General features: G+C 38.0%; 2 protein-coding genes across 7 annotated transcripts in view; both read right to left on the bottom strand.

Moving 5' to 3' along the window:
• The window catches only part of LOC5574425 (ribosomal protein S6 kinase alpha-5), a 90,978-nt gene extending 86,871 nt beyond the window's left edge, over positions 1-4,107 (bottom strand). Inside the window, exon 1 of one of the 4 annotated variants that reach the window (XM_021841142.1) lies at positions 3,496-4,107. The gene's annotated coding sequence lies outside the window, so the exon portion shown is untranslated. Of the gene's footprint in view, positions 1-2,498; positions 2,602-3,495 lie in introns of those variants that run through there. The other 3 variants (XM_021841143.1, XM_021841144.1, XM_021841141.1) reach the window with 3 other exon arrangements.
• A 4,994-nt stretch (positions 4,108-9,101) lies between these two features.
• The window catches only part of LOC5572342 (iodotyrosine deiodinase 1), a 28,735-nt gene continuing 11,531 nt past the window's right edge, over positions 9,102-26,305 (bottom strand). For all 3 annotated transcript variants that reach the window (XM_021841137.1, XM_021841138.1, XM_021841139.1), the window contains one exon: positions 9,102-9,877. In XM_021841137.1, coding sequence (XP_021696829.1) covers positions 9,171-9,877 — 707 coding nt within the window. In that variant the 3' untranslated portion in view covers positions 9,102-9,170. The remainder of the gene's footprint in view (positions 9,878-26,305) is intronic.

The raw sequence follows: 26,305 nt of genomic DNA, 5'->3' as shown, positions 1-26,305 counted from the left end.
TGTTTCGAGATTTGGTCGCTAGGTGGCGCAAGTGAGCATGTAAAATTGAGCATTTTAAACAAGTTCTAGCTTGTGATCCACAAGAGATAGAAAGTTCGGGTCTTCGGCAAAGTTGTTCAGAAGGTCAAGGTCATCCGGAAGACAAACCGTTTGGTTCGAGATTATGCCGCTAGGTGGCACTAGTGAGCATGTAAAATTGTTGTTCCCATGGATTTTCCATAATACTTTTAACAGAATTTCTTCAAAAATTTAACCAAGAGTTCTTCTAAGAACACCGCCAGATATTACTAAAGAGGTCCAAATAGCCGTTGCGGTAAGCTCGCAGCTATCCAAATGGACCATGCAAGGTCATGTGTACGAATCCCACCGGGCTAGAAACATATGGTGGCCAAATATTAGCTCAGTAGTTTTCGAAAAACTTCCCCGCCGAAGTGAATCAAAGGTGCCAAGTATAAGATACGGCTCACAACACATGTAAAAATATAATTGATTGGCAATGGAAGTGCTCAGGTATTAACTGTGGAAGTGCTCATAAGAACATTAAGCGAAGAAGCAGGCTCCATTCCAAGTGGGACGTAATGACAGAGCGCAGGCGAACTAAAGGGATTCTATCAAAAATTGCTCAATGATGACCAAAATGAGTTCTACATAAGTTCCCGAGTTTCTTCCATACAGTTTCCTTCGATTTTCTCATAGACGTCATGTTAGACAAAGTTTGTTTTCAGAAATAATTCCACTGCTGAAGAAAACGCAGTTCCTTTTCGAACTTTTCAAGAAAAGTATTGATGATTTTTTCCAGAAGTTCTTCCTACGATTTCTCCACAAATTCATACAGTGTATCTTTCATACACTTTCCTTTAATTGACTAGTAGATTTTCTAAGGATACTTCCTGAAATTTGTCTAGGATTACTCCCAAAGATTTCTGCACATATTGCATCGGGGATTATTCTGAAAATTAGTAAATACAGTTCTCAAGATGTTTATCCAAGAATTTCTCCCTCCAAGGAGGGAGTTGTCAAGTTTTTCAGAAATTCGGAATTCCACGAAAGAAAAAGAAATATTTCCAGAAAAAATCCAAAACTGATTAAACTATCTGATGGAAGTTTGCATGAAAGAACTCCTGCTCAAAACGGCCAATGATCGAGTCTCTCTCCATCAAGAGGACCTACAATCGGGAAATTTCGCAAACTGCCGTTGCCCTTAGCATGGTGAGAAGCCAATGAATCCCTCTTTTTCATTCGTTGTAAACCGAAAGGGCCAAGCCATGGGCCAAAACACGCTACTAAAAACCAACTATAAAAAACGTCAATGCTCGCGTAACAGTTCTAAAGGGCCAATGATCAAATTGTAACCAAATCGGGTTTTGATACCATTCGATAGCATCCCCAACACCCACAAACTATGCAAATATTGTCAACATAATCATAAAACTTACCGTTATAAACTCGATTTTCAAAACGGCCAATAACCGCTTTTTTCCAAATTATTCATTGGCCCCCGCTCGAAAAGGCCAATGATCGGTTCTCGCTCCATCAAGAGGTCCTACAATCGGAAAATTTCGCAAACTGTCATTGGCCTTAGCATGGTGAGAGGCCAATGACTCTCTCTTGCTCATTCATTGAAAACCGAAAAGGCCTACCCTTCGGCCAAGCACTCTAATAAAATTCAATTTGGCCAATAAAAAAGGCCCATGCCTTGTTGAAAATCGAAAATGGGCCAAGCATTTAAACTCATCTTTTTTTTCCACATTTTTGTCAGTTTTCAAAATAAAATCAATTATTAGCGTGTAGTAATAGTAAATCGTCACTCAACAAGCAAGAAATCACATTGATTGACTTGAACACTGAGAAATAGGAATAGGAATGTGGTGAACAATATTCAAATCGAATTTTCTCAGAGTCAACGATCTGAGGATTGGCCCTTTTGAATTGTTACGCGAGAATGCTTGGTAGACAGTTGAAAAACTTCCAAGCATTTAAACTCAACTTTTTCCACATTTTTGGCAGTATTTAAAATAAAACTGATCAATGAGACGCCAAATATGGCCAAATATGAGCTCAGTAGCTTTAAAAAAAAACAACACTGCCGAAGTGAAACAAAAGTGCCAAGAATAGGATCCTCCTCCCTAGGTAGCTATAATAAATCGTCACTTAACGAGCAAGAAATCACATTCATTGATTTGAATCCTGAGAATATAATAATATAATAATATGAATTGAAAAAATGGTGAACAAATTCACATCGAATTTTCTCAAAACTAACGATCTGAGGATTGGCCCTTTTTAACTGTTACGCGAGGTTTGTTGTTTTCCTCGCAACATTGACAGATCTTTCGAACTGCCATCAGATGATTGTGATAAAATTTGTCAACATTACGACATAACCTCTCATCTGAAAAATTGCACTCACAGCACTCCTTCCCCGAAAATATGATCCTTTTCTGAAAGTTACGAATTATTTTCCCATAAATTCCAAATAAAAATATTATTCCACTTACCACAAACTGCCACTCCTGCAAGCACTTCACTACCAAATTTCACCGCACAAAATCCACACCTGAAGGCTCTTCTTCCAATGACCAAAAATCTCGCGTAACAGTTCTAAAGGGCCAATGATCAAATTGTAAACAAATCGGGTTTTGATACCATTCGATAGCATCTTCCAACACCCACAAACTATGCAAACATTGTCAACATAATCATAAAACTTACCGTTATAAACTCGGTTTTCAAAACGGCCAATAACCGCTTTTTTTCCAAATCATTCATTGGCCCCCACTCGAAAAGGCCAATGATTGGTTCTCGCTCCATCAAGAGGGCCTACAATCGGAAAATTTCGCAAACTGTCATTGGCCTTAGCATGGTGAGAGGCCAATGACTCTCTCTTGCTCATTCATTGAAAACCGAAAAGGCCTAGCCTTGGGCCAAGCACGCTAATAAAATTCTATTTTGGCCAATAAAAAAGGCCCATGCCTTGATGAAAATCGAAAATAGGCCAAGCATTTAAACTTATCATTTTTTCCACATTTTTGTCAGTTTTCAGAATAAAATCAATTATTAGCGTGTAGTAATAGTAAATCGTCACTCAACTAGCAAGAAATCACATTGATTGAATTGAATACTGAAAAATAGGAATTGAAAATGTGGTGAATAATATTCAAATCGAATTTTCTCAGAGTCAACGATCTGAGGATTGGCCCTTTTGAATTGTTACGCGAGAAATGGCGATTATGGCTTTCCCTTCTGGTTCACGATTCACTTTTCCCCCCACGAAATCCGACCGGAAATAGAACCAAAGCGACGGAACGATCCTCCGCGAACGCACCAAGACCGAATTTGACGATTTTTCGCAGTCCGCCCCGCAAAACTTCTTCCGATTTCGATGAAGCACGAAAAATCACTTCAGCCTAAAGTCTTCCTTCGATCAAAACTTTCAACTTCCTCACTCTGGTGGATGCACTCCTGGCTACCACTACACAGACCGATGGCACTCACCAAACGTAACGTCAATAATAACGGCTGCTGACTGACGGTGTCGCAAAATGATAACGTAAACGAGGGGAAAATTTGAACCGTGGACTTTTCTCAAAAACCTTCCTCGAGTTTTACAAACTTCACTTCAATTTTCACGCTTTCATGTCGCAGAACAAATTAATTTTCTTCTTGGTCTGTTTGATTCACCCAAGCTTCTCGCGCCAGTGATTGATGAACAAAATCTACTTGGAATCGTATTTCCCGTCGTTCGCACAGCAGAAGCAAGATGGCGAATGACACTTTCGGGTTGACAGTGTTTCGAATGTGTTGGTGTTGTTTACATCGTTGATACCGTAACGGGCTGTGTGGCAGTAGAACAAAAATACCGATAGGGCACTTTTCATATGGTCAAGCGATGAGCAGTCAAATAATTCAATGATTTTCGTAAGTTTTCAGTACACAGCACTTTTATTTTTTTTGTGAACGGGAAAGGCCGATAACTAGTTTGAAAATATGCGATAAACTAACTGAAATTGCGGAATCTCCAAGACCGGAAATTTTCTCAGAAAACAACACTCCGACGCGCGGGTTGTTGAACGATTTTAACCGATAATCGAAACTGACTGGTGAGTACCGATAGGGATGTCTGTCAATATCGATCGGTACAATTAATCGATTAATCCTTATGATACAGTCATTTATTTTATTTAAATTTTTACAACCCGCATAAATACGAACCATACTAGTACTGTTCCATATACCATCCACAACCATTTATGACAATATTGAAATGATTTCGTGCAACGTAAAAAATAACAATATGTCTGCTGTACCACAAACTGTTTTTACAGTTTGGTAAACGTTAATTGAACAAATTACAATGTGGGGAATAGGCGGTTAAGTTATGTAACCATTCAAATTTGGCGATTTTCCCGAACAAATTTTGCGACTTACAATTTGCTATTTGGTCAATATACTATCCATTTTTCTCCCAATCCACTATAATGCGAACAGTTCAAAAACTGTTTAACAATAACTGAGAAATAAAAATGTCCACTGTATGTAGAACTATTGTTTTATTTTGCCTAATGGTATTTTAACGCTTTGCTTTATTGTTTTGTTGTATTCATACCATATGATTTTTTTTTAAATAGACCCAAAAATGATTCCATGTTTTTCTTTCAAACACGATAAATCCAGAACAAACATTTATTTTTTAATGCACTAAAACACTTTTATTATATGAATCGCATAAACTTCAACATTTTAGTTATCTTTAAAAATACATTAAAAATTAGTTGCATAATTTTTGAATAATACAAAAGATTTTCAGTCACACAGTTGAAACTCGCAATTTTCGACCCGCGAAACACAAATTATCCTCAAATCCATGCGTTGGAGTTATGTCGGGCAACGTGCGCGGTGTAGCACACCAAATCCGCTGTCCAGCGCAGTATGACCGACGTTAGGTTGGACGCATAGAATTAGAAAAACATCGGTTTTCGCGTGTCGATCATTCCAGCATTGAACTGGAGACGCGATATTCATTCCGGGAAAACACTTTTTCCAGAGCGATGTATCCTGATCCTGATGCAGTCACCGTTAGGCAATCTCCTCCTATGCCTGCCTCGTCTGGTACCGCTGTACCGCGAGCAACAGCAGCACTATCCCGCGGATGACATCATCAGGTTGAATTGAAATCTGATCGGCAGTGTTGATAGACTCACACTCAAAATATTAATCAATACGCTCTCCCGTGAGAGCCATCTCATTAGAGATCTGCTTCGCAAATCTCACGCTTGAGATTTTGATGCAAAATCAACTCAATCAACTCAAACCGTAAAAAATGATTCAGTCGCAAAACCCGGCAAAAGCTCGTGAAACCCGAATGTTGTTGTTTACGTTAGAAAGGATTAACATAATTTTACCAGACTAACAAGAAATTATTGCCGTGTGTGAGTAAACTGTGGAAATACGAGACAATGAGTTAAAAAGGTGAGCCAACTCATCCATGATTTTTTGACTGCTGAGTTGCATGATTGACAACTCACGCATGAAAAATCTCAAGCGTGAGTTGTGAGAAATTGAGTTTTTCACAACACTGCTGATCGGTGGTCAAAATCTGTCGTTCGGGTACTATGGATGAATTCTTGGGGGGAAGTTTCAGCGTTGCCGATGCTCGAAGATTCCAACCGATGCCTCGAAGATACATCCGGGGGATCCACTGAGATTCCTCGAGAATCAGCGGCAGATGCACGTTTTTTTTCGTTTTTCACTGCGTCTAAATTTTTCCACAAGAGGAGCTATCACAAAATAAACAATATGCACACTAAAAAAAATACCATGGTTTTGCAGGGCTTAAAGTCAGCGTTAGACAAACTTTTTCTTTGTTTATTTCCCGGTATAGTCACATATCGGTCAAAGAAAATCGAGGTTTTTGGTTTTGTTTTGTCTACTTTTTTGAGGTTTTGGTTTTGTTTTGTCTACTTTTTTGATGAAATGCATGAGTACAAGTCTACGAGGAAAATAACGATTAAGCGATATTATCGATTTTTAAATCGAACTTGCACAGCTAGTTTTCCACTTTTTTCATGCGTGTGCATGAATACGATGGGTAAGCAAATAGCTTACAACTACCAATGCATTCAACATTTTGCCGAACAGTTCATTAAATGTAACATATAGTAAAATGTCAATGTGTGTGTTAGGTAGCAAAAATGTCAACTATCAAACAATTTGACAAAATGTGGCGTTATATTTCCACCATTTCTTCCAGGTTTTCATCCCTGTATCATTAAACAGTATTTAAGTATTACGGCATACTGTCACTATTTGACATGAGTTGGTGAAACCGTTTTTCATAGTCTAAAGCTTTTTGCTTTATATTGTGCAACATGTAAGTGACGGTTTAAGATACAGTAACCTTACCAGTTAGAAGAAATGTACTGTTTTCAATGTAAGCCAAAATGTATTTTTCTATGCGGGAAGTCTATCTCTTCGATTTTTTTTAGATGCTGTCTCAGTAAGGTATTTAAATAAATATTATGAACTTATTACATCTTTTTATCTGAGTGCATAACATACCTATTGTAAAGGGAAACCGACAAGATTAAGAGTCAATTTTTCAAAAATCATTGGGAGACCATCAGAATTTCCCCCAAAAGATTTATTTGAAATTGCCCAAGAAAGTCTTGTTCTTCTTCTTGACATTACGTCCTCATTGGGACAGCTTCTCAGTTTAGTATTCAATGAGCACATCCACAGATATTAACTGGCTTTCTTATATCGTAAGGCAGGTAGGGTCAGGCGGGGCAAGATGAGCACCCTAAGGATAAGCGCGATTTAAGCCTACTTAAACGTTCTTATTTTGGTAAAATTGGTAACCATCCTTATCTTTTACATTATTACTTTGACCTCCAACCATTAAAAGTTTTAAAAATTGATAAATAAATTTCCAAATAACACGTTAAAAAATAGCTTTTTTATCATCGGTCAAAAAAAAGTGCGGGGCAAGATGGGCACCCCCATAAAATGATGCAATTTACTAAAAAAAAAAACTATTATTTTTCAATGCTTGCAATATCCCAAGATATTATCTTTAATATCTGATAAAATTTATCGATTCTGAAACAACCGAGAATCGAACCCAGACACCTTCAGCATGGCTAGATAGCCGCGGTCATTATCACTAGGCTAAGGAAAGGAAGGTTCCCAAAAAAGTCGTGAACCGTCCGGGGTTTTATCTAATGATTCTTCCATCAATTTTCCAAAGACATTCTCTAAGATTTCCGTTTGAAACATGTTTTAAAATTTAACCAATAACTTCTTCAGAGATGCCTTCATGGATTTCTTGTAAAATCATCTATCGGGATTTCTTTAAGATTTTAACTAGGAATTCCTTAAGCATACCTTCAGGAATTACTCCAGAGATTCATCCTAACTTTTAAGGTGAAACAGTTTTAAATCAACTTCTAAGATTGCACTGAAACTTCAATGGCACAAATCACGCGAAGAAAGCATCCAACAACCGGGAACTTTTTATTTTGGCTTTGTGCACTAGCCAAAAAAAAGCTTAAAATAAGAAGATCAGAAACATTTCTCGATTACTTTTTCAAATCGACGTAAGTAACTTTCATACGGTTTTGAGAAAACTAATTGAGAAGAATCACAACCTGTTTTCTAAAACTGTTTTAAAATGAATCAACTTTTTAACATTTTTTCGCCGTGTACATCGCTCAAATATTGCATACAATCAGATCGCGTTCAAAAACTAGGTAGTTTCTATTATTTTCAACAAAAATAATTATAACAAAATGATAAGCCGTTTCATACAGTTACTTTCGACGTTTTTCTACCAGTGTAAAATCGGCTCAAGTAGTGTTTTGTTTTGATTCGCGGTTAAGTCACTTTGTCTCTCTATACAGCGGGGCGGCGAAAGTAGTGGTTAGGCTGCGAAAGTTGAAAATCTTACTTTCGTCGTTTTGTAAATCCGGAAATTAAACGTTTTAAAAGTGAAAAATCTAGTCGGGTAGGAGCGGAACATGTGGAATTTCGCCTGCGAAACACGTAGGATTAGAGTAAGTTTATTCACTTTTTTGACTTGAGACTATTTGAACAAGTTTTCGAGATTTGCCAACTATTTCCCCATTTTTGTGCCTTTGAAAACGTGAGTACACGCAAAAAAAATGTGCGGTAAAAACTACCATTTTAGGGGGTTAACCCAAACGCTCGCACCGGCAATTTTCAGCAGACCAGAAATGCGCTTAATTTTACCATGTCTGTAGTCGAAGTTAGATTGTTGTAAATTATTTCTGTCAAACGTACCAGTAATGTGGTGTGATATACCGTAAACATAGTAAATTGGTCTAAAATTCCATGGTAGTTTTAAGAATTGGCGTAGTCAGCTAAAATAGTAGTTTTAACCACGGAATTTTTTTCCGTGTAGGGGTACAAGTCGGCCATTGTGACGGCCATTTTTGGAGTCCGAGATGTTTCACCTTTAAACTTCTTGGAAAATAATAAACTCCTGCAGGACAGAATTCTCGCGAGGATCTTTGAAGATACCTGTTGGAATTTTGAAATATATTTCTGGATTGATTATTGTACAAATTATTCGAACGTAATCCTAAATAATATTCTGCAAAATTTTTCGGATAAACTCGTGGAGAAGCAAAAGATTCCATTAAGAATTTATGTGAGTCCACAAATATATTTTTGGTATAAAACTCCTGAAGAAAATTTATGAAAAAACCTTGGACGAATTAATGGATCATTAAAATAACCAAAACGGCCGCTATGGAAAGCATAGATAGCGCCACCGTAGCCTTGTGTGTTTGACAGAACAGCAATGCTGTCACAATGTTGAATCGCATACAGTGGCGCCTTTGTTTTGATGCGGTGAGCACTTGCAAAAACTACCTTCAATGATCCATTTTAAATCTCAGATTAATGATAAAGGATTTCTCGGAATAATAGCTAGAGGAATTTATTTTTAAAGGCACCCTTCAAAAAATCTGAATGCAAAAATGAAGGAATCTCTACAAAAAAATTCTCGAGATCTAACGTTAAAAATCTGGGAAGGAATTTGTAGATAAGAGACTCCTGGTGACTCGAAGACATACACCATGTTTCTCTGCAGGGATCATTTAGTTTAGGAAGCAATTTACTATACAGTGCCAACATAATTCAACATTCCATTAATATTTAACTAAAATGTCATCAACTGGTTTGCGCTGCAAGTCCGGAACCGTACACTCATCGGCTGCATAGCCCACCGGAAGCAAAACCAACAGCTTCTCGTTTACCGGTCGACCCAGCAAATTCCGCAACGCCGGCCCACAGTTCAACGGGGTGGTAACGAGCGAGTTCAGCCCTGCAGCCTGCAGTGCGCACAGCAAAATTCCCGTCGCAATCGATGTGGATATTTCGTTATAATAATGCTGCTTCTTCGCGCCGTCCTCTTTGAAACCGTACGTTTGCTTGAATATCAGTATCAGGTATGGCGCTTCGGTGAGATATTCCTTCACGTGGTTGGTCTTCAACGGTCGCAAATCGGTGGTCCACTGTTTGGACATCCGCTGCTGATAGTTGACCAGTTCTTCTGCTTCGATGATTTCTCGGATCTGTTCCTTGACGTCGGTGTTCGATATCAGACAGAACGTCCACGGTTCCGTATGGGCACCACTTGGGCTAGTGCCGGCCGCGTGAATACATTGTACGACTACAGCCGGGTCCACCGGACGGGAGCTAAACTTGCGCACGCTTCGACGGTCGTTGACAATCTCGTAGAACTTTCTTGCCGCCCTGAGTGGGTCACTGTCTAGCGTGACGGAGGCACCACCGAATGGGACGTGTTCCTTTTCCTCCAGCACCGGTGTGGGATCGAATTCGCCCGAGTCGATTTCTGAAAGAGATTATAGAATATATTTAGCTACCTAATCAATTTTGGCTGTTTGGCGTAGTTCATTGTAATATTGTGCCCTTGAATATGTTGCTTTCTTATCATACGTGTTACACAGTGTATTCTGTGCTTTTTCTCATCTGGTAACACTGAATAGATACCGATTTGTTCTTTCGCTGTTTCTGCATATTTTGGGCAGCTCATGTATTAATTTGAGATGCTCCAGTCTGATGGAATACTTAATCTTAACCAACCTACAAGTATTATGCAAGAGATGCATTTGTCGATGAGTTATCTCGCAATAGAGCATCGCTCGACTTCCTTGATCCTGAGCCAGCTATTCTAATTTCGAATTGCTGGATATGGAAATCACTTTCAAATTACCGCTCGGCAAATTTTGCTTCGGGACGAGCTGTCATTATGTGAATAGAAATGCCATTGAGTCTACAAATTGAAATCTTGTTTAATCATTTATTATATCAAAATCATAATATTGAAGCGTATTAAAATTGTGTTATACTTGAACAAATGTGTTTTCTTTTGTACAAGCTACAAAAAACTGTAACTTTTTCCTCCAAAACTTTCGTTTAGGATTTCTTTAAGAATTTAAACAGTAACTTCTCTTAGGAAATCTACAGAAATTAATAAAATAATCACACATGGAACCCTTGGTGAAATCATGCTAAAATGATGCAGGAAAGAACCCATACAAGGATCTTTGTAGGAAGGTTTTAGATGGTTGTCCGAAATATTGCTTAAATGATTATTTTAAAATACCAAACAAAACCCCATCCTTTATGATTTTCTTGACGAATCCCTTAAAAACATCTTCGAACGGAATATTTGGAGAATTTAGGGAATTACAGCATTTTTTTTCCTAATTAACTTTTCATGAATTCATAAACAATTTATTTTATAAACCTGAAGTAAACAGACTACGGGAATGGTATGGATGAAATACTGGAGAAATCTTTAGAGAAGTCTCTGGCGGAAATTCCTGGAGAAGCTTCATGAGGAATTACTGTACGAACTTGTTGAGGAAGTGACGGAAGAGTGCCTAATAAATTTCGTGGAATAATTCAAAATACCATACTGCAATTCCTGAAAAAGCCTATACGAAAATAACCGGAAGAATTACTGGAAAAAATGCATTAGGAACTCTTGGAAAAATAGGGTCCTAAAACCCTGTCCCGATTTTAGTGCCAATCGCTTAAATTTAAGCCAAAAACACATGTTTACTCAATTTTCTAATGTTTTCCGTTGGTTTAAGTCGAAAAAACATTTTTTTAGATTTTGTCACACCCCTTGGCTTAAACTCAAATTTTGGGTGTATTTTGTTTTCCGTGTCCCTTCCGAAATGTCAGATAGAAACAACCCCAGTGTTGAAACTAAAACCCCTGTGGTGTTTTTGTCGACTAAGCGAACGTCAAACATGATCTCAAGTGTCAAGGTTCATTTATGGACCCAATTTTTAAATTAAAGCTTTAATATGATATAGTCGTTATTTGAGCGGGAAAAAATGCTAAAGTAGTTGAAGTAACATGCTCTTTCGGGTTGTTAAATAAAAACAAGATTTTATTAAAAATTTTAGGACCCAATTGTAGGATTGCTTGGAAAATATAAAAAAAATCTAGGGGAATATGGTCAAATTCAGGCCTAGTAACAGTTTTTTTGTCCATATCTCCGCAGCACGATAAATGACATGAACAGTTTTATATTTTCGTGAATGCCTTATTTAGCGCGCACACTTTTCTCTCAGAGAGTTTTGTGATATCTCCTACACGGAGAAAATGGAAAACTCTTGTTAGCATAATATATATTATATTTTTAACTTAATTTACTTATAATCATTGCATTGAATAAAAAATATACTTTGCGATAATATGTTTTATACATTCGTAGTCATTTTGAGAATTTATTATTACCTGAGCTTTTTGGATACCCGAATTTATTCTTGAGACTTTGCCAAATCAGCAATCAGCGATTCAGACATTTTGTTTTAGCGAGTCCTCATGTTTTCGAGCCAAGTGATTGTGAATTACAAAATAACGTTGGTTTTCACGGATTCATAAAACATATCATAAAATATGCCGTATCAGCCTGAACGTGTCACTCTCGGTAAGTTTTTTCCTGCATTCAGCGGTTCCGTGAATGCACTTATCGCAGTATTTTTGTTTATTTAGAATCCTATCCAAAACTTCCGGTCATTGGATTTGGAGTTCAATGCAGCGCTGGAAACGAAATAGCAAGATCTTCTCAGCTGGCAGATCCTTGGGAAGAACAGAGCAGTGGATGTAAATGGACCGGAATTAATTCATTTTGCTGGGGTCAATTAAGAGCATGCCAACAAGTCCAAAAAGTTGCGGCGGCTTCTCACCGTTTCATTGACGTGGTTATGAATTCAGAAAAATTACGACAAGCGACACGACATGAGGCAACTTATGAAAGTGATTAAAACGTATTTTTGAACAAAAACATTGTTTTCTTTAGATTTAGTTTGTTTTGGTTTGTTTTTTTTTCAGGATAAAAACATTGTTTATCAGATTTGTTGAATTATTCTTTTTTATTATTCGAAAGGCTTATGTTCGTTATAAGCATGCTCATATATAATTATCGTTTATACTAGCAATGCATATTGCTTTTTAATTCATTCCAATGAGTGAATAGATCAAATATGGTTTTAGAATGGTATTTAACTTATCTAGTATTTTATTTTCTTAGCGTGTACCAGGACATGACTAGACATGTTTGAACAAAATTCTCCAGAAGGTCCGAATTGGACCTAATTCTGACCACCCTATATTTTATCGTTCTTTGCTATATGGCAGTAATAAAATATAACTCCGATTTGTTTGGTGCCAAAGCTTATTAAAATTCTTCTGTGAGCATAAGCAAAAGAAAAACTCAAAGCGTGACAAATTTCAATTGATTTCGAGTCAGAACTAGCTCAAGTAAATTGTGAATTTCATTTAAAAAACGTGGGAAAAAACCGAAACTGGTTCAAAATGGGGTACAATTAGCTCTCCTCAACTCGATTTTGAACGGATCATTGTGTATGGGAGATATCGAGATATAGAACACTATTTCAATTTTGGAGTTTTTTGTTATTCTGACAAAATTCACAGCATCGAGTTGGAGTATCTGATTGCTCGTTGAAAATCAAGAGGTCCGTATTGAACCATATCAAAAGGTTCGGATTGGAACAATACACATTTTGGGATTTTCAAACTAGCTGAGCATAAACAGTGCATAGACATATCACAACCATATGGTCAGATGAAAGCTTAAGCTAGGAGTGTTCGATTATAAAAATAATAATAATAGGGGGGCTGGGGGCAAGAAGGACACCTTAAGATATATAGGTTCAAATTATGGTTGATTAGCACAATTTTTGATTAAGATTATTCCAGTGTAGGGGCAAGTTCACCTCTTGTTCTAAATGATGATATCGATAGATTTCAAAAATATAAGAAACACATGATGATTTTAGATTTTTGAAAATGTTCCTTCTTATGAGGTTTTTTGACGAGGCACGGGACAAGAATGCCACTCGTATGGGGCAAGAAGACCACCAGAGCAAAATGCCACAAATTTTGTATATTATTATTTCCCCGCCTAAACGATACATTCTAGAGTACGTAAAGATAAAAACTGAGGGATAAAAGTTGACTTATGGTTAAACAGTAATTTTACGAAATTAATTTAGTTCTCATCTTATTTGACTGTAACAATAATAGTAAAAATTGAATGAAACCATTTTGAGTGTCCAAGATGTTTGTTTTATTTAGTAGGAAGCATTGATTTAATGCAATATTAAACAAGAAAAATAAAAGTTCATTTGATTTTATATGTGAAAATTGCGGTTTCTCTCTTGCCCCATAAGACATACAGTTTTTAAATATGTAAAACTTAATGTCAAAAGAACTTTTTCGAAAAAATTTCCTCACAGCTATATTGAACAATTGTAAATCATTAATACTGTGCGGAAAAATCAATATGTTTTGTATTTATTGGGAGTCAAACCTTGTTTTCCAGTCTTACAATCTTATAATATTTCGCATTTTTCGCGTTGGTGAGATAAATACATTTTTCTAATTTTTTGTACTAAACATTTTTAACTGTAATATTTACACAATCCTCAATTAGTACTCAATGTATTCTTATCCTGCGTTAAACATCAAAAAATTGATTTGAACTACGTGAAATTAGAGGTGGCACTTTTGCCCCGGGTGTCACTCTTGCCCCATGTCCCCCTAATAACATTAGCAATACAGAAATATTGGAGAATTATTGTCGCTTACAGAAGCTTAGAAATAATACGAACCGACAGTACACTAGAGCACATAAAAAAGACAAGTTAATATAAAAAGCAAACGAAATAACTGGAAAAAAGGCTTCAAATTTATTCTGTTAGATCCAAGCCAGACGGTGGGTAGGAAAAAGGTGCACACGATCTTGACAGAAGCGCCAGTATTGAGAAATGCTTGATGGTCCGAATTGGTACAGGTTCCCCTACAGGTATATTTGAAAATTGATTACAAAAAAAATCGCTGGGTGAATTATTGGAGTAATCCCTGTGGAAATAACAGGATTTGTCAGCCTTAGATTGCTGAAGGATTACCTGGAGCAAATTATGGACAGATAACTTAGATAGATAGTACAAGAGGAAATTCAGCACGAATTTCCGGAGGAATCTGGAGGGATTTCTGCACGAGCCTCTGAATGTAGTGTTGAACAAATCTCTGTAGAGGAATCCGCATCAGAGAAAACTTGTAACCTAACTTATTACTAGTTCAACAAATCTAAAAATTAAACTCAAATCTTAAACTAAAAATCAAATTCAGAACATGGAACATATATTCAATTTTTGATGAAACACACATGTCTATTCATTGAATATATACTCAAGTAACCATACTGCTCAAGCTACAATTTATGCATATGAACGGGCCCCACAAATATCGAGTTATTGTTATAGTTGTGAATCCGATTATAGAAATTCGTACCATTTAATATGCAACTGCAGTTTTTTTTCTGAAACTGTGATTCATTGTTTAGATTCTTGTTTTCAACACTAACTGAAACTTTTTTTAGAATCCCGAATCTCCCAAATAAAAAATGGATGGAACATTTATCCTCTATTGTCGAACAATACCTTTTGAAATACGCAATTATTTCTTTTATTTATGACCTATGTTAAGCAATTAAACCAATCAATTTTGAATCACATCAGCTCGGTTCAAAATTTTACAAAATCTTTTATGAGCAATTTAACCAGCGAACTATCGGCATAGTCTAATAAAACACAAAACATTGGTTGATTATACTATCTGTTATAGTGACGGCTACTATTGTAAGTGTTGTCAAGCTAAAGTAACTTTAACTATTAGGTATTAGGTACACTTAACAGATTTTACGATCATGGACACTATTATTTGACATGGTAAAAATAAACACTACCGTTTATTACCTAGCGCATACTATGTATTTTTCATCAGTGTACAGTAAATCTTACTCATTTTAAATATCTGTATATCATCGAAATCTTAACCCATTTCATCTTAACATTCCCTATGTGCAAAGAACGTCCAGGTCCTTTAATTAGGCGTTTGTCTTACAGTTTTCAACATGATTTTTAATGAGATATGTTTGACTGTAACAAAAAAAAAACAGTAACCATTTTATTGAAAGTTTTGATTTTTTTTTTCTTTTACTGAGAAGAGATTAAGTAAGCAAATAATCCGTACAATAGTTTTGCTTCCTCGTTTTGGCTCAGGAGTTTCACGTTCATGTTTCGCTAAAACATACAAAATTGCGTCCTGTTTCACACTATTGGAAAATTTTGAGATAAACTATCATTAGAAAGTCAAACTTCTCCGGTAATCAAATACAGTACTGACCCGATTTTGTTAGCCCCCGATTTTGTCAGATTTTTGACCCGATTTTGTCAGTCTATTTTAAGTAGATAAAGAACCGAATTTAGTACTATGCCATTTAATTCCACTAGTGTGTGTAAAATTTGTCAAAAAATTGTTTTCGTAATGGTTCACCACGCACGGTGTGCTGAAACACATATATTATCGAACTTGCATGAACCTCCGATCTTTTTTCACTAAAAGTTGGCCTTGGTAGTCAAAAAAAGCTCACGGCATATTAAAAAATCTTTCATCGGCAAAAATTTGAAAAAAGTTGATTTTTATATTTTTGCCCTTTCCTTATATAAAAGTTCATAGGTGAATATTAGAGTTACACTAATGTTGATTAATTTTTAACGGTTTAAGACCATTCTGACGCATTTTGAACACGACTGAAATATCAGATGTTTCATATTGAGCTTCATTTCTACCTGCACTCACACAATGTGACCAGCCCATGGTAGTATGCCGTTTTATAACGACTTCACTTATTGACATAACCTCATATAAATTTAAAGTTACACACTACAACTCATAAATCTAATCCAGGCTTACCTAACCTTTTTCGTTCATTTTAGACATGAATGGTAGATACGTTTGCAAGAATAGTCCAACCAGAGAAATTACCGTTTTGATTCATATTACGGACACTTAAGGCCTCAGTGAAGTATAACCCAGCATAGAGCATACAAAATTAATCAAAATTAATAGATACCTCAGCCAGCGCAGTTGCTGGCTAGTGTAGTGTGCTATTCCTATACCTAAAAAACAATGCGCTCTCGGGCTAGGCATTGGATATATATAGAAAGCGTTGTGTTTGGATGGGCATCTAATTCTTCCGAAAGAGGTGCACTTTGCGAAAAAGAACCACGTGATTATTGAGCTGAAATCGAATTCAGGTTAACTTCTGCGTTCATAAGTCCTCTCATGGCGTAGTGGTTAACGCGCCCCAACTAGAGATCGGGGAGTCGTGAGTTCGATTCTCACTGAGAAGACGTGTAACTTTTTCGCAAATCTTCACATCAATTTGTCCATCTAATCCAATTGCAAATTATATGTAATGTTTAGCTTTTCGGTAGTTGTTAAACTTCCGCTCGGCTGGTAAGCCGTAAACCACGATTCATAATTAAAAACAAGTATTGTGAAATATCTTTATAGAACATGTAAAGGTTATATGCAGAAAAATTAGAATTTCAAAACAAAAAATCTCTTAAGGCCTGACTTTTTATGTGAGTGTAACAATATAATGCGATATTTGTAAAGTTTTTATGCAGAATTTTGTTGAAATCTTGCAGCCACTCGTTGTATATGTTCATAGAACCTCACATCATTAACGTATCCTCAATTCCATTCGCCTATCTAATACTAAATACTTAAATTTATGTTTTCATGTTACACTCGATTCTCCGAACCTCGATATTAAAAGGGTCATCGATTGAGAAAGGTACAGAGTAACAGAACACAAAACCAGTGCAAATACAATCCAAGGGACCATCGAGGTAGCCATAAAATCTAAGTTTCACTATGGTTATCAAACTCGATATCGAGTTACGAAATATAAAGTCAGGGAGAGTTGATTATAAAAATTAATAAAATTGTTGTGTCTGTTTTGCAAGTTGTGCCTTCCATGAGTGTGCAGTCGTAAATTAAAGTGCAGGATTGCGTTGGATCGATTTGCTATCAACGCCGCATTATTCTTCATTTTATGACAAACGATCCGACGTGATCACGCTCTACTGTGCGCAATGCGAAATATAATAGCAGATTCTTGAATGCGCAACACTTAATGATGTACTTGAAACCATATGTAAACTATAAAAGCCATTCACTGTGAATCATGTTGAATTGAACTATCTTTCAAGACTTTTGCGTGCACATGAATGTGTAGCCTACGTGTATCCATTTCAGGGATTTTCTATTATGATTGGAAAACTCTGCCGCATAGATCAATATGCAAGTACTGATTTGATTCACCTATTATGATCAACTCCTTAGGTATGGAAACAATTGAGACACCTTATAGAAAAAACTTGCATAAGCTCACAGTCTATGTCCAAGTTGGAACGTTTTTCCAGAATGAAGAATACAAAGCGTTCGTATGAATAGCTAGCTATCCACAAAAGAATAGTGATTTTTAGCAATATAAAATGCGGCATGCCACCATGGGCTGGTCATATTGTATGAGTGTACGTACGAAATGATGCTCAATTTGAAACATCTGATAATTCATTCGTGTTCAATATATGTCAAATTGGCAATTAACCGTTGAAAATTCATTAAAATTAGTGTAACTCTAATATTCTCATATAAACCCTTATATGAGGAAAGGGCAAAACTATGAAAATCAACTTATTTCAAATTTTTGCCGGTGAAAGATTTTTTAATATGCCGCAAGCTTTTTTTGACTACCAAGGCTAACTTTTGGTGAAAAAAGATCGGAGGTTCATGCAAGTTCGATAATATGTGTGTTCCAGCACACCGTGCCACGTTTCCATTTAAATTGATGATGATGTTTGATGTCATGGGCATAGCCAGAGGGGCAAATGTTGCCTCCTCCCCTCTAGACGATGAAAAAAGTTTATTACAAAAAAATAATCTTAATATTAATCTGTTAATTATTCAAAGATTGTCTCCAGCGCTCGTATTTATACAATAATTACGTCATGATAGATTGGAAAACTTCTTGAGTCCACCAAACAATCAGCCTTCTAAAAACATCTTGCCAGTTATTCGAAGGTTTTATCAAATCTGTTAGGAAACTCAAACTTTCTGCCAAATAATCATTAGAGTAATTAGAGAAAGCTCCTCGTGTTTCGTCAGGAATTCCTCTTGGGATTTCATTTATGTTCCTCTAGATAGCTCTTAAACGTGTTTATTCCTGAAATTATTCCATAAATCGTTCCTGGGAGTACATCTAATATCTTCAGAGATTCTTGTTTTTGGAGATGCTTCTTAGAATTCTTCCATGAAAACTTAATTTAGTATGTCGAATTTCCAGGAATTTTTAAAGAATTTTTTTCAGATTTGTTTGCAGAAAATTTTGAAAAATCTGCCAAAAAACCCTAGAGTAATCTCTGATGATACTTGTGTGAGTTCTTCTAACTATGCCTTGATAAAATAATGTCCAACAAGGCTTTTTGGAGAAATTTGGACATAATTTCTGAAGAAATTTATCTATAAATGATCGGAGCAATAACTGTAATAATTGCTTTAGTAATAACAGGTGTGGAACCTTGAATGAGATTTTGAAGAATTCATGGAGATTTGGAAATTGTATTTGAAAAATTATTAGAATAAGATTTTGATGAAATGCTGGAGAAATTTTTAGAACAACATAATAAGGAACCCCAGGGGGAATTAATCGATGATTTCTCGGAAAATTTTATGATTGATCGCATCGAATCATGTATTGAGGATTTTTTAAGCAATTTTGGAGAGTTATTGTGGATGTTTTTTTAAAAGAATCCTTATATGTCTGGATTGAATAAAAAAGCGCAGGAACTATTGCAGTTTCTGGGAAAAACGTCGGGAACGTGTTTTTTCAAAAACTCTGGAATAAACCTTTGTGGAAGAACTTCTGTCGGACAAGTCCTAGAAGTAACACTTGGAGATATTGGCGAAAGAATCAGTGTAGAAAACATCTGGCGGATATCCTGAGATTTTTTCACAATAATCTCTGAGAAATTTACTCAAGGTAGGCGTTGGAGTGCTCTAGGACTTTTTCGACCAATTTCTGAAGAAATTCACTCTAAACATCCATTGAAAAATTACTGGTGGCATCCCTGATGTAGTTCCTGAAAGTATTTCAGAAGTAATCTCAGCATAAATAGTCGCATAATAGTCTCTGAAGGTTTCTCTGGAGCTTGTAGAGTGTTGCATCAGGATTCACTGCAAGCAGATTAACTTTCTCTTTCCCACGAGTTTGATCGATTGAAACATTGTTTTTGGATTAATCTGATAAGTATAAATTCATATTCTAGAAACTAATACATAGTATTTATTTGGTATGGTTTGCCTCAAGTTCGTCGAAAATTAATGGAGCTCTGGAGCTACGATAGGGGTGAAAACGAAAAAAGTGACTTTAGATACCATTTTGATTAAAATGTATTTTAAAACCTTAATCAAAAGTAGAATTTTTTTAGAGACATGAATAAAAACGGTGTCCAAGACTCTTGAAAGGGACCTCCCAACAAACATTTTTGTTGAATAAGACCTGAATAAATCATTCCTAAGCTTATTTCAATCTAACAAATCATTGTTCAGCTACTAATGTTAATTGGGCTGCTTACCTGAGAATGTACTATTTTCCGTACCCGATGTAATTTTTACTCTTTTCTTAAAAAATGTATTATTTTATATGCTCATAGTAGGCACCCAACTGTCACTGGGAACTGTACTTGCCTTTACCAACTTGGCTATCTTATGTTCTGTTTTCTTGTTTACTTGTTTAATTAATTATGATTCGTGGTTTACGGCTAACCAGCTGAGTGGATGTTTGTTAAACTCGTTAACTACCGAAAAACTAAACATTACATATATTTTGCAATTGAATTAAATGGACAAATAGATGTGAAAATCGCGAAAACGTTTCCCGTCTTCTCGGTGAGAATCGAACTAACGACTCCCTGTTCACTAGATAGGGCGCGTTACCCCTACGCCACGAGAGGACTCATGAACGCAGAAGTTAACTTGCATTCGATTCCAGCTCAAGAATCACGTGGTCCTCTTTCACAAGGCGAACCTCTTTCAGAAGAATTAGGTATATAGGTGGTAAATGACTGGACAATGCGTACCATTGGTACTTCGCGTACCTGCAGGTATAAAATAGACCCCATTTGTGGTCCTTAGCCTCTTGTCCAGTAACTCCTATCCCTACCTCCCCGTGGTGCCGCCTGGGATACGAGTAACCGTAGGGAAGATCGGGTAACCAACCCTGGTGGAACCTTGGTCGTATGCTGACAGGGAAGGGGGGCTCCTCTCTTCTGAGGGTGTAGCTTATCAGAGCGTCTGTTCTCCATGTTAGGGGCGGCTCAAAACAGCGTCTGTTCTCCATGTTAGGAGCGGCTGATCATCGTCCTAGTGCCAGCGTGGGACTCTAAACAGTGCTGTGCACGATGATCCTCCGGCGAGACAGGGGGTTGGTGCAGGCCTTACAAGCCAGCCGTAAAAATCATCAGTACAGGAAGCATACAATGTAAATTCGGACCGGAACAATCGGCATAGACCCAGGCATCGAAAACGGACTAACGATTGGAAACTCGGATCATGGAACTGTAAGTCTCTCAATTTCTTGGGAAGTACCCGCATTCTTTCCGAATTATTGAGGGTCCGCAAGTTCGACATCGTAGCGCTGCAGGAGGTTTGCTGGAAAGGGTCGACGGTACATACGTATAGGGATGGTTATACCATCTACCAGAGCTGCGGCAATAGACATGAACTGGGCACAGCTTTTATCGTGATGGGCGAAATGCAGAGGCGCGTGATTGGGTGGTGGCCAATCGACAACAGAATGTGCAAGTTGAGGATCAAAGGCCGTTTCTTCAATATCAGCATAATCAACGTGCACAGCCCTCACCTAGCAAGTGACGATGACGATAAGGACGCTTTCTACGCGCAGCTGGAACGTGAATACGACGGCTGCCCAAGCAATGATGTCAAAATCGTTATCGGAGATCTCAACGCTCAGGTTGGCCAGGAGGAGGAATTTAGACCGATTATAGGGAAGTTCAGCGCTCACCAGCTTACGAACGAAAACGGCCATAGACTGATTGATTTCGCCGCCTCCAAAAACATGGCTATACGTAGTACCTACTTCCAGCACAGCCTCCCGTATCGGTACACCTGGAGATCACCCCAACAGACTGAATCGCAAATCGACCACGTTTTGATTGATGGAAGGCACTTCTCGGACATTATCGACGTCAGAACCTATCGCGGCGCAAACATCGATTCGGACCACTACCTTGTGACGGTTAAAGTGCGCCAACGACTTTCCGTTGTGAACAACATTCGGTACCGACGCCCGCCCCGGTACAATCTGGAGCGACTCAAGCAACCCGAAGTCGCAACTGAATACGCGCAAAGCCTTGAGGCAGCGTTGCCGGAAGAGGGAGAGCTCACCGAAGCCCCTCTTGAGGACTGCTGGAGTAGTCTCAAAGCAGCCATAAACAACGCAGCGGAAGGTGCCATTGGGTTCGTGGAAGCAAATCGACGGAACGGTTGGTTCGACGAGGAGTGTCAGACGGTTTTGGACGAGAAGAATGCAGCGCGGGCGATGATGCTGCAGCAAGGCACCCGTCAAAACGTGGAACGATACAAACAGAAGCGAAGACAGCAAACCCATCTATTCCGGGATAAAAAGCGCCGCCTGGAAGAGTTGGAGTGCGAAGAGATGGAGCAGTTGTATCGTTCTCAAGAAACACGTAAGTTCTACAAGAAACTAAATGCATCCCGCAAAGGCTTTGTGCCGCGAGCCGAAATGTGCCGGGATAAGGATGGTGGTATCTTGACGGACGAACGTGAGGTGATTGAAAGGTGGAAGCAGCACTACGATGAACACCTAAACGGCGCAGAGGAGGAAGATCAAGACAGCAGGAGGAATGGCTTCATCAGTACGGCGGATGAGGGAGACGTGCCAACTCCCACAATAGGTGAAGTTAAGGATGCTATCAAACAGCTCAAGAACAACAAAGCAGCTGGAAAGGATGGTATTGGAGCGGAACTTATTAAAATGGGCCCGGACAGGTTGGCCACTTGTCTGCACCGATTGATAGCCAGGATCTGGGATACAGAACAGCTACCGGAGGAGTGGAAGGAGGGAATAATATACCCAATATACAAAAAGGGTGACAAGTTAGAATGTGAGAACTATCGAGCGATCACCATTCTTAATGCAGCCTATAAAGTGCTTTCCCAGATCATCTTCCGCCGTCTATCGCCACTGGCAAGCAGATTTGTTGGAAGTTATCAAGCCGGATTTGTGGACGGTCGATCGACGACAGACCAAATCTTTATGTTGCGGCAGATCCTCCAAAAGTGTCGCGAATATCAAGTCCCTACGCACCACCTATTCATCGATTTCAAAGCGGCCTACGATACCATCGACCGCGAAGAGCTATGGAAGATTATGGACGAGAACGGTTTTCCCGGGAAACTGACTAGACTGATCAAAGCTACGATGGATAGTGTACAGTGCTGTGTGAAGATATCGGGTGCTTTATCGGACCCGTTTGAAACACGCAAAGGACTTCGACAAGGCGATGGTCTTTCCTGCCTCCTGTTCAATATTGCGCTAGAAGGTGTTATGAAACGGGCGGGCTTCAACATGCGGGGCACGATCTTCAATAAATCCAGCCAGTTCATTTGTTTCGCTGACGACGTGGACATTGTCGGAAGAACGTTCCAGGTGGTTGCTGAACAGTATACCAGGCTGAAACGTGAAACAGATCGGGTTGGATTGAAGGTAAATACGTCGAAGACGAAATATCTGCTGGCTGGGGGAACCGAGCGCGATAGAGCTCGCATAGGCAGACGCGTGACGATCGACGGGGATGAGTTCGAGGTGGTGGACGAATTCGTCTATCTCGGATCATTGATAACGTCGGATAACAACTGCAGCAGAGAAATTCGAAGACGTATCATCGCCGGAAGTCGTGCTTACTATGGACTCCACAAGACCTTGCGGTCTGGTAAACTTCACTTCCGTACTAAGTGTACCATGTACAAGACGCTAATAAGACCGGTAGTCCTCTACGGGCATGAGACGTGGACAATGCTCGAAGAGGACCTGCAAGCGCTAGGAGTTTTTGAACGACGTGTGCTTAGGACGATCTTCGGCGGAGTATGTGAGAACGGCGTATGGAGGAGAAGAATGAACCACGAGCTTGCGCAACTCTACGGTGAACCCAGTATCACGAAAGTCGCCAAAGCTGGAAGGGTACGATGGGCGGGACACGTTGTGAGAATGCCGGACAACAATCCCGCAAAAATGGTGTTCAACTCAAATCCGGCCGGTACAAGACGAAGGGGAGCGCAACGAGCTAGGTGGTTTGACCAAGTGGAACAGGATCTTGGAAGTGTGGGACGATCGAGGAATTGGAGGTTAGCAGCCATGGACCGAGTTAGTTGGCGTAACATTGTGGCGCAGGTCATGTCTTGAAGGACGTAGCGCCAGCAAAAGTAAGTAAGGTATATGACCGATTCTCACCGAGGAAGACGGGAAACTTTTCCGCGAATTTCACATCAATTTGTACATCAAATCCAATTGCAAAATATATGTAATGTTTAGTTTTTCGGTAGTTGTTTTACTAAATCACTAAAATAAAAAGACTAAACATCTCAAGTAGCATTTAAATAGCGGCGAAGCCGAAATTTTTTTCATTGAAAAGATTTTGTATTACAAAAAGGACATATTCTACCATGTATTACTATTTCACAATACTTTTCCTGAGTGTAGCCGAAATTCCCTGATAATTCCAGGTTTTGCAGGCAGTAGACACCCTGTTTAGGAATTTCGGTGTTCTGGGAGAAATTCTTAGATAATTCAACGATCATGTATAACTAGGAACTCAGGTTGATTCCGTATGATTTACTGGCCAGAGCGAAATTGCCGATCAAATGAACCACAACGAACCAAAGCTTCAGAATTTTTCCAATGGGTAAATTTCCGAAACTTTAAGGTGATTATAAAAGGAAGACAAACATCGAATTTTCAAGCGCACAAGACCAGAGAATCTGACAACAGTTCGCGTTGAAAATCAATCAAATTACTTGCTTGCTGGTGGTGATCAATGGGATAGATTTTCAACGCAGAGCGCTGTTTGGTTCTCAAGTCTTCTGCTCCTGAATATGTGAGGTGTGGCTTCGTTCTATAATCATCTTAAGTAGACCCGTCACTCAAAACTGAAACAAGACGCATTTAGGACTTCACTTTGCTTACTATGAAAAAAAAAAATAGGGTGGATATCTTGCATAGTTTCATGTTTCATGCAAAAAGAGTACAGAGATTGTGTATAGTGATCGTTTTGGCGTGAAAATCGTGATTGAAATGTTAAGAACCGATATTCTCCCCCTGATAAAAAAAACTGGCTACGTCCATGTCCATTGCCCCCTTAAAAGTCCATGTAAGTTCTTGATGCGGTTTACAAGCAATTATTAACATATCAAAATGTTGAAAACAGAAACAAAATAAAATAACCCGATTTTGTCAGGTTCCCCATTTTGTCAGCCTAAAATTCATCGAGGGGCTGACAAAATCGGATCCTCACTGTAGAACTTTAATTCGGCTTGCGTGTTAATATAGTGTTAGCTGACATGCCCTACATTAGCCGTAGAATAACCTTAAGCTTAAAAGTCGCAATAGCGGTAACTTGGATTGTATCTCTGCTCTGCCCATACTCTCTGCTATTTATTTTCAGAAAATTTTTACAAAATACAATTTTAAATATTTGTTTTCCTATTTACATGAAGAAAAGATGAGAAATAATGGAATTAGAGATGATTATGAGAAATGATGCTTAAACTGTTCTGATCATCATCTCTAATCAACTTAAACAGTTTCATTCTACACGGAGAAAATGGAAAACTCTTGTTAGCATAATATATATTATATTTTTAACTTAATTTACTTATAATCATTGCATTGAATAAAAAATATACTTTGCGATAATATGTTTTATACATTCGTAGTCATTTTGAGAATTTATTATTACCTGAGCTTTTTGGATACCCGAATTTATTCTTGAGACTTTGCCAAATCAGCAATCAGCGATTCAGACATTTTGTTTTAGCGAGTCCTCATGTTTTCGAGCCAAGTGATTGTGAATTACAAAATAACGTTGGTTTTCACGGATTCATAAAACATATCATAAAATATGCCGTATCAGCCTGAACGTGTCACTCTCGGTAAGTTTTTTCCTGCATTCAGCGGTTCCGTGAATGCACTTATCGCAGTATTTTTGTTTATTTAGAATCCTATCCAAAACTTCCGGTCATTGGATTTGGAGTTCAATGCAGCGCTGGAAACGAAATAGCAAGATCTTCTCAGCTGGCAGATCCTTGGGAAGAACAGAGCAGTGGATGTAAATGGACCGGAATTAATTCATTTTGCTGGGGTCAATTAAGAGCATGCCAACAAGTCCAAAAAGTTGCGGCGGCTTCTCACCGTTTCATTGACGTGGTTATGAATTCAGAAAAATTACGACAAGCGACACGACATGAGGCAACTTATGAAAGTGATTAAAACGTATTTTTGAACAAAAACATTGTTTTCTTTAGATTTAGTTTGTTTAGGTTTGTTTTTTTTTCAGGATAAAAACATTGTTTATCAGATTTGTTGAATTATTCTTTTTTATTATTCGAAAGGCTTATGTTCGTTATAAGCATGCTCATATATAATTATCGTTTATACTAGCAATGCATATTGCTTTTTAATTCATTCCAATGAGTGAATAGATCAAATATGGTTTTAGAATGGTATTTAACTTATCTAGTATTTTATTTTCTTAGCGTGTAGTAC

This window comes from Aedes aegypti, chromosome 2 (genome assembly GCF_002204515.2).
Source record: "Aedes aegypti strain LVP_AGWG chromosome 2, AaegL5.0 Primary Assembly, whole genome shotgun sequence".
NCBI lineage: Eukaryota > Metazoa > Arthropoda > Insecta > Diptera > Culicidae > Aedes > Aedes aegypti.
This window is presented reverse-complemented; position numbering and strand designations above follow the sequence as displayed.